Below are 16,595 nucleotides of genomic sequence, written 5' to 3' on the forward strand. Positions count from 1 at the left end.
GACACCTACAGCACCCTATGTCAAAGGAAGGCCAAAAAGATCATCAAGGACAACAACCACCCGAGCCACTGCCTGTTCACCCCGCTACCATCCAGAAGGCGAGGTCAGTACAGGTGCATCAAAGCTGGGAACGACAGACTGAAAGAATAGCTTCTATCTCAAGGCCATCCAACTGTTAAACAGCCATCACTAACACAGTGAGGCTTCTGCCTACATACAGACTTGAAATCGTTGGCCACTTTAATAAATGGATAACTAGTCACTTTAATAATGCCACTATAATAATGTTTACATATCTTGCAAAACTCATCTCATATGTATATACTGTATTTTATACCATCTATTGCATCTTGCCTATGCCGCTCGGTCATTGCTCATTCATATATTTATATGTATATATTCTTATTCCATTCCTTTACTTAAATTTGTGTGTATTAGGTAGTTGTGGAATTTTTTGATTACTTGTTAGATATTGCTGCACTGTCGGAACTAGAAGCACAAGCATTTTGCTACAGTCGCTAACCATGTGTATGTGACCAATATAATTTGATTTGATTTATGTAACTACTTAAATTCATACAAACTGCTACGAACACAAGAACAGACTTATATTCACTTGGCCCTGCCTGTGTTTAGACTGGTAGCCCTGTTAGCCTGGTAGCCTTTTTTTCACTAATTGGTCTTTTGACCAATCACATATATATTTTTTTACATCAGATATTTTTCAGAGCTGATCTGAGTGAAAAAAGATCAGACTTGGGGTGCCTGTCTAAACGCACCCTATTTATCCTATTTTTCAGTCTTGCCTGGGATGTATATTTAGTTCGCACACCTGTGTGATGTCTTTATATACATGAATGAAAATGTATTCACCCTTGATATGAGACTTTCATTGATATTAAACCTTTTTGAATCATAAGCTCTAAGTGTTGTCTTGATAGAGAAAATCTGCATGTTGTCAGATGTTTAAGTTACCAGAGTAGGTAGTAAAAATAACAGGATATATATTATTTTTTTGTAACCTTCCAAAAAATGAAAATAAGTTGTTTATACCTAACTTTATTTCAAATTTGACAATTTGAAGCCTTGAGAGTGGCATCCTTCCTCAGGGAACTGTTTGCTGACAACAGGGTGGCAGGTTTTTGATGTGCTGCTCTGGAGTTCCATGGCCCAGTCGACTCACCTGGGAATAGGGGACGACACATTAGTTTTATTAAAAGTCTGGGAGACTAAGGGCTGTTCTTATGCACGACCCAACACAGAGAGCCTGGATACAGCCTTTAACCGTGGTATATTGGCCATATACCACAAACCCGAGCTGCCTTATTGCTATTATAAACTGGTTACCAACATAATTAGAGCAGTAAAAATAAATGTTTTGTCATACCCGTGGTATACGGTCTGATATACCACAGCTGTCAGCCAACTAGCATTCAGGGCTCGAATCACCCGGTTTATAATCACACCGCCGTAGTGAAGGAGGTTTGCATAAAGTATATTACCACCAGCAGAGCCTACTTCTCTGCGCTCTGGAGAGATTACATGTAGTTGGTATGAAGGCCCTGGAGGTCCTTGGAATATTCCTCTCTGTTGCACCTGTAGAGAGATGTATAAACATACTGAATGCTCTTGAAAGAAAAAGCAATAGTTAACATTTACATTGATGATTGAGGACTATAAGGGTCAAATCAGACAAATTGGGTGTGGGGGGGTCCATCGAGACGATCCATCAACCAATTAAAACGGAAAAACAGCATTCTTCCCCACCAAACAGCCTTGTTGGACATGCGTTTCGTGCATTTTGGTTGAAGGTAGCCTTACTCTGTAACTTCGTTCTCACTCCCCCTGACACCTAAGCCCTCACCCCTGACCTCCCAGGGCCTCCTGCAAAACCCTCTAATCACAGTATCTCTGACAGGGAGTTACTCCAGGGGTAGAAAGGTTTATGGGGCATAGGGCTTCTCCACTCCTCATGTGAGTGGAGTATTAGCTATACATATCTTTTTGGAGTGTTCCATGTTCCTGCTGGTAGTAGGCCTCCACCTGGATGCAGGGAAATGATTGTCCCTCTAATCGCAAACCAGATGGGATGGCATGTAGCTGCAGAATGCTGTGGTAGCCATGCTGGTTAAGTTTGCCTCGAATTCTAAATAAATCCCAGACAGTGACCAGCAAAGCACCCCCAAACCATCACACATCCTCCTCCATGCTTCACGGTGGGAACCACACATGCAGAGATCATCCGTTCACCTACTCTGCGTCTCACAAAGACACGGTGGTTGGAAGCAAAAATCTCTTAAATTTTGCATCATCAGACCAACAAACATATTTCTACCATGTCCATTGCTCGTGTTTCTTGGCCCAAGCAAGTGTCTTCTTCTTATTGGTGTCCTTTAGTAGTGGTTTCTTTTAGAGGTCGACCGATTAATCGGCATGGCTGATTAACTAGGGCCGATTTCGAGTTTTCATAACAATCAGTAATCTGCATTTTTGGACGCCAATTATTACATTGCATTCCACCAGGAAACTGTGTGGCAGGCTGACCACCTGTTACGCGAGTGCAGCAAGGAGCCAAGGTAAGTTGATAGCTAGCATTAAACTTATCTTATATAAAAAAATCAATCTTCACATAATCACTAGTTAACTATACATGGTTGATGTTATTACTAGGTTAACTAGCTTGTCCTGCTTGGCATATAATCAATACGGTGTCACGTCCTGACCAGTATAGAGTATATTTGGTTATTGTAGTTTGGTCAGGACGTGGCAGAGGGTGTTGATGTATGTATTATGGGGTTTGTCACTGGTCTATGTCTAGTTGATTGGGGTTGGACTCTCAATTGAAGGCAGGTGTGTTGAGTTGCCTTTGATTGGGAGTCCTATATAGTAGGGTGTGTTTGTCTTTGTTTTTCGTGGGTAGTTGTTTGAGAGCACTGCTTTTTGTTGAGCCTGCTTTCACTGTTTCATGTCGCTAGTTTGTTTATTGTTTTCTTCCGTGGTGTTCGCATTATTTGATAAATAAATATGTTGAGCACGAAACCCGCTGCGCTTTGGTCCCATTCTCTCTACGACGACAAGTGTGACATACGGTGCCTGTTAATTTATCAGCGAATCACAGCCTACTTCGCCAAACGGGTGATGATTTAACAAAAGCGCATTCGCGAAAAAAGCACAATCGTTGCACGAATGTACCTAACCATAAACATCAATGCCTTTCTTAAAATCAATACACAGAAGTATATATTTTTAAACCTGCATATTTAGTAAAAAAAAAATCATGTTAGCAGGCAATTTTAACTAGGGAAATTGTGTCACTTCTCTTGCGTTCATTGCACGCAGAGTTAGGGTATATGCAACAATTTGGGCCACCTGGCTCATTGCAAACTAATTTGCCAGAATTGTAAATAATTATGACATAACACTGAAGGTTGTGCAATGTAACAGCAATATTTAGACTTAGGGTTGCCATCCGTTCGATAAAATACGGAACGGTTCCGTATTTCACTGAAAGAATAAACCATTTTTGTTTTCAAAATTATAGTTTCCGGATTTGACTTTATTAATGACCAAAGGCTCGTATTTCTGTGTTTATTATATTATAATTAAGTCTATGATTTGATATTTGATAGAGCAGTCTGACTAAACGGTGGTAGGCAGCAGCAGGCTCGTAAGCATTCATTCAAACTTTACCGTGTTTGCCAGCAGCTTTTAGCAATGCTTGATTCATAGCGCTGCTTATGACTTCAAGCCTATCAACTCCTGAGATTAGGCTATTGAAGTACTAAAGTGCCTATAAAAACATCCAATAGTCAAAGGTATATGAAATACAAATGGTATAGAGAGAAATAGTTGACGTGTCATAATACCAATAATAACTACAACCTAAAACTGGGAATATTGAAGAACTGGGAATATTGAACCACCAGCTGTCATATGTTCTGAGCAAGGAACTTAAACGTTAGCTTTTTTACATGGCACATATTGCACTTTTACTTTCTTCTCCAACACAGTGTTTTTGCATTATTTAAACCAAATTGAGCATGTTTCATTACTTACTTGAGACTAAATAGATTTTATTTATGTATTATATTAAGTTAAAATAAAAGTTCATTGTTAATTCAGTAATTTCTGCTGCAATTTCTGAGGTTGGTAACTCTAATGAACGTGTCCTCTGCAGCAGAGATAACTCTGGGTCTTCCTTTCCTGTGGCGGTCCTCATGAAAGCCAGTCTCATGATAGCACTTGATGGTTTTTGCGACTGCACTTGAAGAAACGTTCAATGTTCTTGAAATTTCCCGGATTGACTGACCTTCATGTCTTAAAGTAATGATGGACTGTCATTTCTCTTTGTTTATTTGAGCTGTTCTTGCCATAATATGGACTTGGTATTTTACAAAATAGGGCTATCTTCTATATACCAACCCTACCTTGTCACAACACAACTGATTGGCTCAAACGCATTAAGGAAAGAAGTACCACAAATTAACTTTTAACAAGGCAAACCTGTTAATTGAAATGCATTCCAGGTGACTACCTCATGAAGCTGGTTGACAGAATGCCAAGCGAGTGCAAAGCTGTCATCAAGGCAAAGGGTGGCTACTTTGAAGAATCCCAAATATAAAATATTTTTTGATTTGTTCAACACTTTTGGTTACTACATGATTCCATATGTGTTATTTCATAGTTTTGATGTCTTCACTATTATTCTAAAATAGTAAAAATAAAGAAAAACCCTTTAATGAGTAGGTGTCCAAACTTTTGACTGGTACTGTATATTTTATGGATACGGCTGGCTGCCCATGAGCCAGTCTTTTGTTTATGACTTTTGCGCAATTTTTGTTGTCATAATTGTCTATATTGGGCATTTGGCTGACCAGTGGTGTGTGAATAGCTAGCTTACTAACATTTGCAAAATATGGGAGTAATGATTTAATATATGGTGAGCAAACAGTTTGTAAATGCCTTATAAATGGTTTATTATGGACCCTTAAAATAAAGTGTTACTCTAGGATGTTGCTGGGCCCAGCACAGGTAGTGTGGACCCCTGGTCTTCTGGTACCAGACAACTCATAGGTGAGTACATCTGAGGTAGGAAGGAAACAAAGACACAGATGTACTGCCAGTTCCTTCATTTGTTGGCTCTATACTGTAAGTAATAGCAAATAGCACTTAGGAATGACAGACAGTGACAGCAGAGGAGCACAAGGCGAATCAGAGACAGACAGACGGACAGATAGACAAACAGACAGAGTGACAGCAGAGAAAATGTAGTGACAGACTGCACAACAGGGAGGCAAGAGAGGCACAGTTATAGTGGTAAGTTGTATCTCCGGTGGTGCTTTTATGTGTTGTATTTGTCTTAAACATGAGCTGGTTGAAAAAAGAGGAGCACTATGGGGGGTGCGTGCAGTGACTGCACGGTGATGTGGGCTGGTGTGACTTAAATGCCAAGGATGAATTTTTGTCCCAGTCGGCCCCTGGGCCCATGATGGCGAGCTGGGGTGTGCAGACACCAAGAAACATTTTATCTTTGGAGGGTTCCGATTTGGAGGGTTCAGATTCAACCACAAAGAACAGGGAGGTTTTTCAATGCCTCACAAAGAAGGGCATCGATTGGTAGATGTGTAAAAAAAAATGTGTTTCTCAGCAAAAAAATATTGCACCTTTTTGGGCCCTCACCAGTTTACATCTCTGAAAGAGGGAGAGGTGGGGGGAGAGAAGGAGAACAATAGATATAGTAGGGTATCAGAGAGAGAAAGGGGGGAGAGGGAGAGAGAGAAAGAGAGAGACAGAGCGAGAGAGAGCCTGTCTCCTGTGTCAGACACAGGCAGCCCACTTGTGATTCACTGGGAGTGCACCTGCAGATTGAGTAGATAATGAAAACATGCAGATGAGTCTTGAATCACAGAGGAAGTAATTAACTGTTAACATGAGGAAGTGTTCTACTTTAGATGCCTTAGGAATGAACTTGGACCTACTCATCACATACTATGTGGTCTTTTAGTCTTCTTGGACTTCAAATCAAATTTTATTAGTCACATGCGCCGAATACAACAGGTGTAGTCCTTACAGTGAAATGCTTACTTACGAGCCCCTAACCGACAGTGCAGTTTCAAAAAATACGGATAAGAATAAGAGATAAAAGTAACAAGTAATTAAAGAGCAGCAGTAAAAAAATAACAATATATACAGGGGGGTGCCGGTTAGTTGAGGTAGTATGTACATGTAGGTAGAGTTAATTAAAGTGACTATGCATAGATGACAACAGAGAGTGGCAATGGTGTGGCGGGGGCAATGCGAATAGTCTGGGTAGCCATTTGACTAGATGTTCAGGAGTCTTATGGCTTGGGGGTAGAAGCTGTTTAGAAGCCTCTTGGACCTAGACTTGGCGCTCTGGTACAGCTTGCCATGTGGTAGCAGAGAGAACAGTCTATGACTAGGATGGCTGGAGTCTTTGACAGTTTTTAGGGCCTTCCTCTGACACCGCCTGGTATAGTGGTCCTGGATGGCAGGAAGCTTGGCCACAGTGATGTACTGGGCCGTTAGCACTACCCTCTGTAGTGCCTTACGGTCGGAGGCCGAGTAGTTGCCATACCAGGCAGTGATGCAACCAGTCAGGATGCTCTCGATGGTGCAGCTGTAGAACCTTTTTGAGGATCTGAGGACCCATGCCAAATCTTTTCAGTCTCCTGAGGGGGAATAGGTTTTGTCGTGCCCGCTTCGTAACTGTCATGGTGTGCTTGGACCGTGTTAGTTTGTTGGTGATGTGGGCACCAAGGAGCTTGAAGCTCTCGACCTGCTCCTCAACCTGCTCTTAACTTCTTGAATTCTTAATAGGAGTGTAAGCCGTGACTTCTAAAAACCCATATAGATTCACTAGGTTTTCCCACACTGCTGATTGTAAACCTACTGCTGAAAATGGCATATTCTGCTCTAGGCAGTCACATTTGGTCTCTAACCAGCCGAGCATGGTCTGTGTGCTCATGCCTTTGGGGACGTAAATCATACTGACTGTTTGTCAGTGTACACCACGTGATTCATCAAAAATGTGCTTTGTGATTAAGAAGAGCAGTCCTCTCCACTATCTCAGAGAGAAACACACACTCTGATGCACACTCACTCACACACACACACACCGTTTCCTCCTTTCTGTGTCAAGAGCAAACAGAGAGAATTAGGTAAAGAGAGAGTGATGTCCTCCAGCCAAGATGGATGTTGGTGTCCTGCTAAAGAACAAATCGCACACAAACCCAAAGCAAACTCACCGCTGGTCTGTGAATGATCCACCCGAAATGATCTCTCAATCATACCCCAGGGAACTGAGTGTGTGTGTGTGTGTACATGCATGCATGTGTGTGTTGACTTTGAAAAGGAAAACGGCAAAAGAGGAGGGTAGGAAACCCTTGGTTGGGTTGGAATGTTAGTGTGTTTGTCGTGTGTTTCAGCCTCTGACTCACCTTGAGATGATGTTTACTGTGAGTAAACCCCCATCTTTCATTACTGGCATAGGCTATGCATTGATGCCTCCATAGTAGAAATCAATTTCCTCTCTTGGGATGTAGTCAAATTGCCCTCAAGGTAAAAAAATGTTTTATTTTTTATTTAACTTGGCAAGTAAGTTAAGAACAAATTCTTATTTGCAATGACGGCCTACCCCGGCCAAACCTGGATGACGTTTGTCAATTGTGTGCCGCCCATTTGGGACTCCCAATCACGGCCGGATGTGATGCAGCCTGGATTCAAACCAGGTACTGTAGTGACGCCTCTTGCACTGAGATGCAGTGCCTTAGACCGCTGTGCCACTCGGGAGCCCCAAATGTAAATGTAACTGAATGCAGGTGAGAGAGGAGAGTTTTGTTGGGTTTTGCTCCTCGCTGAGGCCTGGCAAGTTGGGATTGGTTTGTTTGATTAAATGATTGGTTATCTATCGCAATATATACTTACACTATATCCTCAGTGGATACATTTGGATTGATGCTGTATCTACAAGGGAAAGCAAAAGTGCTGACTGAGCTAAAGATACGGTCAAGGATTTTTCTCCATCCTACGAAGGAGATATAGATTTATGGCAATTATCTTGTAACAGTGGCATAGGTGTTATGGAAATGCTACTGTAACAAGGGTTTGTCTGGTTCATACTAAAATCAGAGTCCTAAATTTGTTTCTTTTAGCAGATTACTTTTGCAAGCCTCTGAGAAATGGTAATAAGAGGTGAGGTGCGTAAATTGCAGTGTAAGGCTGTTTTCACTGCATAGCAAAGTAATAATTTATCTCTCTTCATATTTCCCTGGAGACATATGTCTGCTCTCTTATAGTCTCTTCATGTTATTTCTAAATCCAGCCACAGCAAGCTAAAAGAGAGACTATATGTCCTCATCCTGAAGTGAATAAAATATGTGCTATACTGTATGCCAGTGGTCTGAGTCAAGATCACTTTGAGTCAAAATGCAAGCCGAGATCTACCGCTCAGATCTTTTTTAAACAGGACTTAAACGTAAGCCTATGCAACATTAACCAATTAAAAACAGTTCTGTAGCAATGAGGTTTGTGCAGCAGGCTATAGGCCCAATACATTATTGGCTATGCTTGAATTGCCCTGCCGATGTTGTTCTTCTCAGACCATTTTGAAATTCTATTTAAAAAATGTAGGTATATGATCACATTGGTAATAGATAATTTGTTGTATTACTTGTGAGGCACAGCTAAGTGAGCATGATCATTTGCTTATTTTTATTTTTTTACTGGACTGATGGCCTGCATCTGTCTGAGGGGAGGGAGCAGCGGTGAGGCTGCCTCTCACCCGACTCATCGTTACTTCACCCGACTCATCGTTACTTCACCCTCCTTCCCTCCACTGAGAAAAGGGGACAGAGTCTTCTAGCTAGTAGCAACTCAAGTCGCACTGCATTATTTCTGCCTCATGCACCAATTCATGTCGTTACTCCTATGACCAGAGAAAGTGAAATATTCCTTGATATTAAAAAAGACACAAGCTGCTAATAATAACAACTCAAGCTTATCAGAACACTTTGCTAAACTCCTACATTGCAGCTGCAGTGCTGGTTGTAGCTTGTGGAAGCTGGGAGAACCCGCATTTTGTGGCTTATGATGGTGTTGAACAAAGTGTTGACAGTGCTGAATAACAACTTAAGCATACACAAAAACAGCAGAATTTTGCTGTATTCGTTGAGTCTCTCTATAGTCATGGTTTTAAAAGTTTTTAAATGTTATAGTATGAACTTGCTGTATGTTCAAGGCGTATTTTTACAGTCTATAGCTCGAGGAAACTGCAGACACGGTGTTCTGAGCTATCTGATTGGCCAAAGGTAGGCCTATAGGTGCACTTGATTTTCTCTCTGGGAGTTCTACCTTCAGACACATTAAATGGTTATGTATGGGAACATTTTGCCTTCCCGGCGCTAGGGCTGCTGAATCAAGTGCACCTACCCCCAACAGCGCGAAACAAAAAATAGGAAAGCAAGGCTTTATGGTTGGGGTTTTTACAGAAATGTTTGGTGATCGACTAGGAATGCCTTGGAGATGGACCAGTCGAACGTGATTGACCGGTTGGTGACCACTGCTGTATGCCATATATAGTTGAAACTATTTTTATTTATTTTTTAAATGACTGTCCATACAGAAGTCCACCATGGTATTTCAGAATACTTTGCATGTTGCTTCAGAATGCATTAAAAGCTACAGTATAATATGACTGTCACCCATCTTATATTCTGTAAATAAAAACACTGACATCTACTTGAGAATGTCTTTGCTTGGCAACACATTTGAATGTGACTGAGATACTAATTCCTAACCTCTTGTGTTACACAGAAGTCCACTAAGGGGTCGGTGGTGCTAGACTTTGTGTTCAACCATGTGAACCTGGCAGAGACAGACTACTTCGGGCTGCGCTACTGTGACCGCAGCCACCAGACGGTCAGTCACCAATGATTTATATAAACATATTTATACAAATAATATATACATTAATACAGATGTACAGTATACTCTCACTGTAGACCAGGGAAGGCTTTCTGCATTTGGCATGCTTTTGACATTACATTATGAATAGTGCACTGGAGAGGATATTTCCTTCCTTCATATACACTAATCGAAGTGGCTGGTGAGATTAGAAAGGGTATTTCCCTCTGAGGCAGATGTCTGGGATAGATATCTGAAACGGGTAGCTTCAGCTTGCCCCAGTCAAAGTGAAAATAGTATGTGTTAGTATGCTCTAAAGACAAGACAACAACAGTTCTGTGAATATTGGCAGAAGGTGCCATCACAGTGCGTCGCACGCAGGTCCAGGCCAGGCCATGACAGGGTAGAGTAGGGGTGGAAAGGAGTAGTAAATACTCATTCAGGGCCCCAGGGCTCCACACACTCAGAGTACAGAGCCATAAAAGAACACAATGATAGGCTGTGTGCGTCCCAAAATGCACCCTATTCCCCATGTAGTGCACTGCTTTTGACCAGGGCCCATAGGGCTCTGGTCAAAAGTAGTGCACTATAGTGTGCCGTTTGGGACCCAGACATAATCTCCCAACGTCCCCCCGCTCACATGGATGGGCGGTATCCTGTGCAATGCCTTCTGGGGGCTGTCGGCCAAGCCCTGATTTATCGTCAGACCTGCGCAGGATGAAAGCATGTCTCTGTACATGTGTCAAGACTCAAAAGCTATGTTTAAGTAAAAGAAGAAAATGTTGGAACACCAGCATCACTGTCTCTGTTTGACTTATCTAATGTATGACCTGACATGCATGCACTATGCACTATAAGCACACACCCAGTACAAGAGAGGATTCTTGTTTGAAAAAGAGAGATACATTGTTTTACTGCTGATGTCCCTGCTTAAAGGTAGACAAATTACGTTGCCACGAGCAGAACCGCAGATATGAAAGATACAAGACGCTCTCCCATAGTCACACACAGTATCTGCACAAGTGCACGTGTGAGCTTCACGCTGTTCACAGCGTGGTAGCCAGGGCGCATAAACAGCAGATAAGTTGAGCCTCGCACTTCAACGCTCATAGTTGCTGTGGAAATTGACCCACTGTGCTGTTTAATTTCTACATCTACGTCATATCGCTGAGTCTACTTTTAACCCACATAGCTCAGTTTGTTTTCCTCTTCTTTCTCTCTCATCTCTCTCTCCATCACTACCCCTCTCTCTTTCCCCTCCTCTCTCTCTCTATGCCTCACCCCTCTATCTACCCCGTCTCTCTCTTTGTCTCTCTCTCTCTCTCTCACACTCACTCACTCTCTCTCTCGTTTTCCACCTTCACCCTTGTTTTTCTCAGTGTTGTGTTTTTCCAGTTTATCTCCAACAGATTGAGTTTGTCTGACAACCAGTATCCTGTTGAGATAATTAGAGATGATAAATCTCTGTAATGCTGAGTTGATGTTCAAATATGTTTGACCGGGGGATCTGATTAAGAATTTTTGCCAACCTTGTTTTTTTTTGGAGATGAGTTAATTAAGAATTCTGTAGAAAAAATTGTTATTGGATAGATACAGACCTTTTACAGTCTGTTTTATAGAACATTTATTTTATCAATGTATACACAGCTATTGTTTATGGCAGGTTATCTTCCCTGTGCTTGGGTAATATTTGGCCCAAGGGCGTGTTTGCATCAGCATGCACATTCACATCATTCCTACCCTCTGGAGTCGTAAAGGACATACCAACATAGATACTGTAGCAGGTTGACGTTTATTGTCATGAATCTTGCCCTAGAGGCAGATTTACGCAAGATGGGCCAGCTGCAAAGTCAAAATTGGCTATATCGTTAACTTATGAAAACAAAAATATTTAAGGTTATGGTTAGGATTTTGGGTTAGCAGTGTGGTTAAGGTTAGGGTTAATGGGGAACTGCACCCGCTGATTAGGCCCAATTTTTTGGGCTTGCTCCTCAAGAAATTCTGGCGGCCATGACAGAAGCCAAACGTGAGTTGGCTTGGGTGTGTGGTTTGATGTGGGTGTTTCTTGGGTGTGTCCTTGCCACCACAAAGACACACCCATCTGTCAGAAATTAGCCTGCAGCTGTGCCGTTGATTTCAATAACTACAGGCAGATATATGGTGAGATGCCAGAGGAAGCTTTGAATGGGTCAGTAGCCTACAGAGTAATATATAATTTATGTAGATATTCGAAACCAGGGTTCCCCAAATGGCGGCCCGCAGACATGAAAGACTGTAAAAACACCAGGAAATCATCTCCAAGTGATTTTAATTTTGGAAATATATTTCCAAGTATTCCGTATGGAGAAATTACTATGTTTTAGTCAAATATTATATCTGTAAATGTAAATGTATGTTTGGGCTTCTTTCGGTCAATTTGCAATGTAAACCTTTTTTGTAATTATCTTCCACTCCCCCGACCATCCGCTCAATAAAAAATCTGCCCACTGCTGAATCTAGTTGATGATCTCTGTTCTAAACTAAATGTTCTGATAACTTTCAAATGTAGTAACAGGTCCATGTAGATTAAACAACCTTTTACATAATGCCATAGAAACAGTGGTCTGGTAATATAACAATGTGCACCTTTCATTCCCAGCCGATACAGACACTGTGCCTATCGGCATTTTGTCTGGTGGTAATGGGGCTACCTTGGCAAACATGTCAGAGTGGTCATACCTTCCTGTATGGTGTCCCGCATACATCACGAGTTCCCTCCCCATATTGACTGATACCTTTCAATTCAATAATTTAAAAAGACAATACAAGTAAAAGTTGTGTCTAGTAAAATGTTTATGCCGAGTGCCAGGTCTCTCTCCATTCAGAGACATCAGTATCAAGCCCGTCTACAGGTCTCCATTTGCTGGCTCCATACATGTTTCTGTGAACACAGTCACTGTTCTAATACCAATGGCAGTTAGAATAGGTAATATCTGACACACAAGCGGGTACAGATGTAGGATCTTAATTTGAGCTAGTTCGCTACAGCAGGAGAATAATCCTGCTGCAATAGGACATTTGAATTATTACGTTGATTATAATTAATGGATATTTGTTGTAGGGGTTAATACATTTTTCCTTAGGGCAAATCAAGTCTGACATTTTAAAGTAGAAATTACAAACTTTAAAAGCTTTTTTAAACCGCTACTAAAATTCTCAGCAACAAAAGAGTTATCAAATGAAGATCCTACATCTGTATTATGTTGAAGTTTGAACGGGTCAGATAAAACCTACCCAATTATGGTGTCCCATCAAACGCTTGAGGCTGCCAACTGGTAAAAAATCTCCAGTCCATCTGTAGAAATAGGCAGAGTAAAAAAAAATATATATATATATACACTACCATTATATACTGCTCAAAAAAATAAAGGGAACACTTAAACAACACATCCTAGATCTGAATGAAAGAAAACATCTTATTAAATACTTTTTTCTTTACATAGTTGAATGTGCTGACAACAAAATCACGCAAAAATAATCAATGGAAATCCAATTTATCAACCCATGGAGGTCTGGATTTGGAGTCACACAAAATTAAAGTGGAAAACCACACTACAGGCTGATCCAACTTTAATGTAATGTCATTAAAACAAGTCAGAATGAGGCTCGGTAGTGTGTGTGGCCTCCACGTGCCTGTATGACCTCCCTACAACGCCTGGGCATGCTCCTGATGAGGTGGCGGATGGTCTCCTGAGGGATCTCCTCCCAGACCTGGACTAAAGCATCCGCCAACTCCTGGACAGTCTGTGGTGCAACGTGGCGTTGGTGGATGGAGCGAGACATGATGTCCCAGATGTGCTGAATTGGATTCAGGTCTGGGGAACGGGCGGGCCAGTCCATAGCATCAATGCCTTCCTCTTGCAGGAACTGCTGAAACACTCCAGCCACATGAGGGCTAGCATTGTCTTGCATTAGGAGAAACCCAGGGCCAACCGCACCAGCATATGGTCTCACAAGGGGTCTGAGGATCTCATCTCGGTACCTAATGGCAGTCAGGCTACCTCTGGCGAGCACATGGAGGGCTGTGCGGCCCCCCAAAGAAATGCCACCCCACACCATGACTGACCCACCGCCAAACCGGTCATGCTGGAGGATGTTGCAGGCAGCAGAACGTTCTCCACGGCATCTCCAGACTCTGTCACGTCTGTCACGTGCGCAGTGTGAACCTCCTTTCATCTGTGAAGAGCACAGGGCGCCAGTGGCGAATTTGCCAATCTTGGTGTTCTCTGGCAAATGCCAAATGTCCTGCACGGTGTTGGGCTGTAAGCACAACCCCCACCTGTGGACGTCGGGCCCTCATGCCACCCTCATGGAGTCTGTTTCTGACCGTTTGAGCAGACATATGCACATTTGTGGCCTGCTGGAGGTCATTTAGCAGGGCTCTGGCAGTGCTTCTCCTGCTCCTCCTTGCACGAAGGCGGAGGTATTGGTCCTGCTGCTGGGTTGTTGCCCTCCTACGGCCTCCTCCACGTCTCCTGATGTACTGGCCTGTCTCCTGGCAGCTCCTTCATGCTCTGGACACTATGCTGACAGACACAGCAAACCTTCTTGCCACAGCTCGCATTGATGTGCCATCCTGGATGAGCTGCACTACCTGAGCCACTTGTGTGGGTTGTAGACTCCGTCTCATGCTACCACTAGAGTGAAAGCACCGCCAGCATTCAAAAGTGACCAAAACATCAGCCGGGGAGCATAGGAAATGAGAAGTGGTCTGTGGTCCCCACCTGCAGAACCACTCCTTTATTGGGGGTGTCTTGCTAATTGCCTAATTTCCACCTGTTGTCTATTCCATTTGCACAACAGCATGTGAAATTTATTGTCAATCAGTGTTGCTTCCTAAATGGACAGTTTGATTTCACAGAAGTGTGATTGACTTGGAGTTACATTGTGTTGTTTAAGTGTTCCCTTAATTTTTTTGAGCAGTGTATATACACTCCTTCACTCATGCTGCCAAACATACCCTCGTAAAACTGACTATCCTACCGATCCTTGACTTCGGCAATGTAATTTACAAAATAGCCTCTAACACTCTACTCAGCAAACTGGATGTAGTCTATCACAGTGCCATTCGTTTTGTCACCAAAGCACCATATACTACCCACCACTGCGACCTGTATGCTCTCGTTGTCTGGACATCGTTACATATTCGTCACCAAACCCACTGGCTCCAGGTCATCTATAAATCTTTGCTAGGTAAAGCCCCACCTTATCTCAGCTCACTGGTCACCATAGCAACACCCACCCGTAGCATTCGCTCCAGCATGTATATTGCACTGGTCATCCCCAAAGCCACTTCCTTTGGCCACCTTTCCTTCCAGTTCTCTGCTGCCAATGACTGGAACGAATTGCAAAAATCACTGAAGCTGGAGTCTTATGTCCCTCTCTAACTTTAAGCATCAGCTGTCAGAGCAGCTTATCGATCACTGTACCTGTACACAGCCAATCTGTAAATAGCACACCCAACTACCTCATCCCCATATTGCTATTTATCTTCTTGCTCTTTTGCACCCCAGTCTCTACTTCTCTACTTGCATATCATCATCATCTGCACATTTATCACTCCAGTGTTAATGCAACATTGTTATTATTTATTGCCTTACCTCCCTACTCTTCTACATTTGCACACACTGTACATAGATTTTTCTATTGTGTTATTGACTGTACGTTTGTTTATGTGTAACTCTGTGTTGCTGTTTTGTCGCACTGCTTTGCTTTATCTTGGCCAGGTCGCAGTTGTAAATGAGAACTTGTTCTCGACTGGCCTACCTGGTTAAATAAAGGTGAAAATAAAAAAACGTTCAAAAGTTTGGGGTCACTTAGAAATGTCCTTGTTTTTGAAAGAAAAGCAAATTTTTTGTCCATTAAAATAACATCAAATTGATCAGAAATACAGTGTAGACATTGCTAATGTTGTAAATGACTATTGTAGCTGGAAACGGCTGATTTTGAATGGAATATCTACATAGGCATACAGAGGCCCGCCAAGTTACCGTTTGCCCTAGTTCATCAGTGACACATGGAATGAAAAGTGTGTTGCTATTACTGGACATTTGTGCTGTACTGTAGTATTATTAATCACCTCATTGTGGATGTGTTGAGTGCCAGGTCTCTATGCATCTCATGCATCTGTGAACACATACAGTACACACAGTCACTGTTCTATTACAACTGTCAGTTTTGGATAGCAGATATCTGACACAGAAACATATACTACAATGCCTTCAGAAAGTATTCACAACCCTTGACATTTTCCACATTTTGTTGTGTTACAGCCTGAATTTAAAATGGATTCAATTGAGATTTTTGGTCACTGGCCTACACACAATACCCCATAATGTCAAAGTGTAATTATGTTTTGAGACAATTTTACAAATTCATTAAAAGCTACAATGTCTTATAGCCAATAAATATTCAACCCATTTGTGATGGCAAGCCTAAATAAGTTCAGGAGTACACATTTTCTTAACAAGTCACATAAGAAGTTGCATGGACTTAGGAGGTTGGTGGCGCCTTAATTGTGGGGACGGACTCGTGGTAATGGCTGGAGCGGAATCAGTGTAATGGTATCAAAAACATCAAATGTCGCCATTCGCTCCATTCCAGCCATCATTAAAGGGGAAAGGGGGATACCTAGT

General features: G+C 42.1%; 1 protein-coding gene across 2 annotated transcripts in view; it reads left to right on the top strand.

The window, feature by feature from the left end:
* LOC106561913 (band 4.1-like protein 4) overlaps positions 1 to 16,595 on the top strand; it is a 98,655-nt gene that overhangs the window by 29,002 nt on the left and 53,058 nt on the right. For both annotated transcript variants that reach the window (XM_014126271.3, XM_014126282.3), the window contains exon 3: positions 9,832 to 9,936. In XM_014126271.3, coding sequence (XP_013981746.1) covers positions 9,832 to 9,936 — 105 coding nt within the window. The remainder of the gene's footprint in view (positions 1 to 9,831; positions 9,937 to 16,595) is intronic.

Source organism: Salmo salar, chromosome 01 (genome assembly GCF_965601325.2).
Source record: "Salmo salar chromosome 01, fSalSal1, whole genome shotgun sequence".
Taxonomy (NCBI): domain Eukaryota; kingdom Metazoa; phylum Chordata; class Actinopteri; order Salmoniformes; family Salmonidae; genus Salmo; species Salmo salar.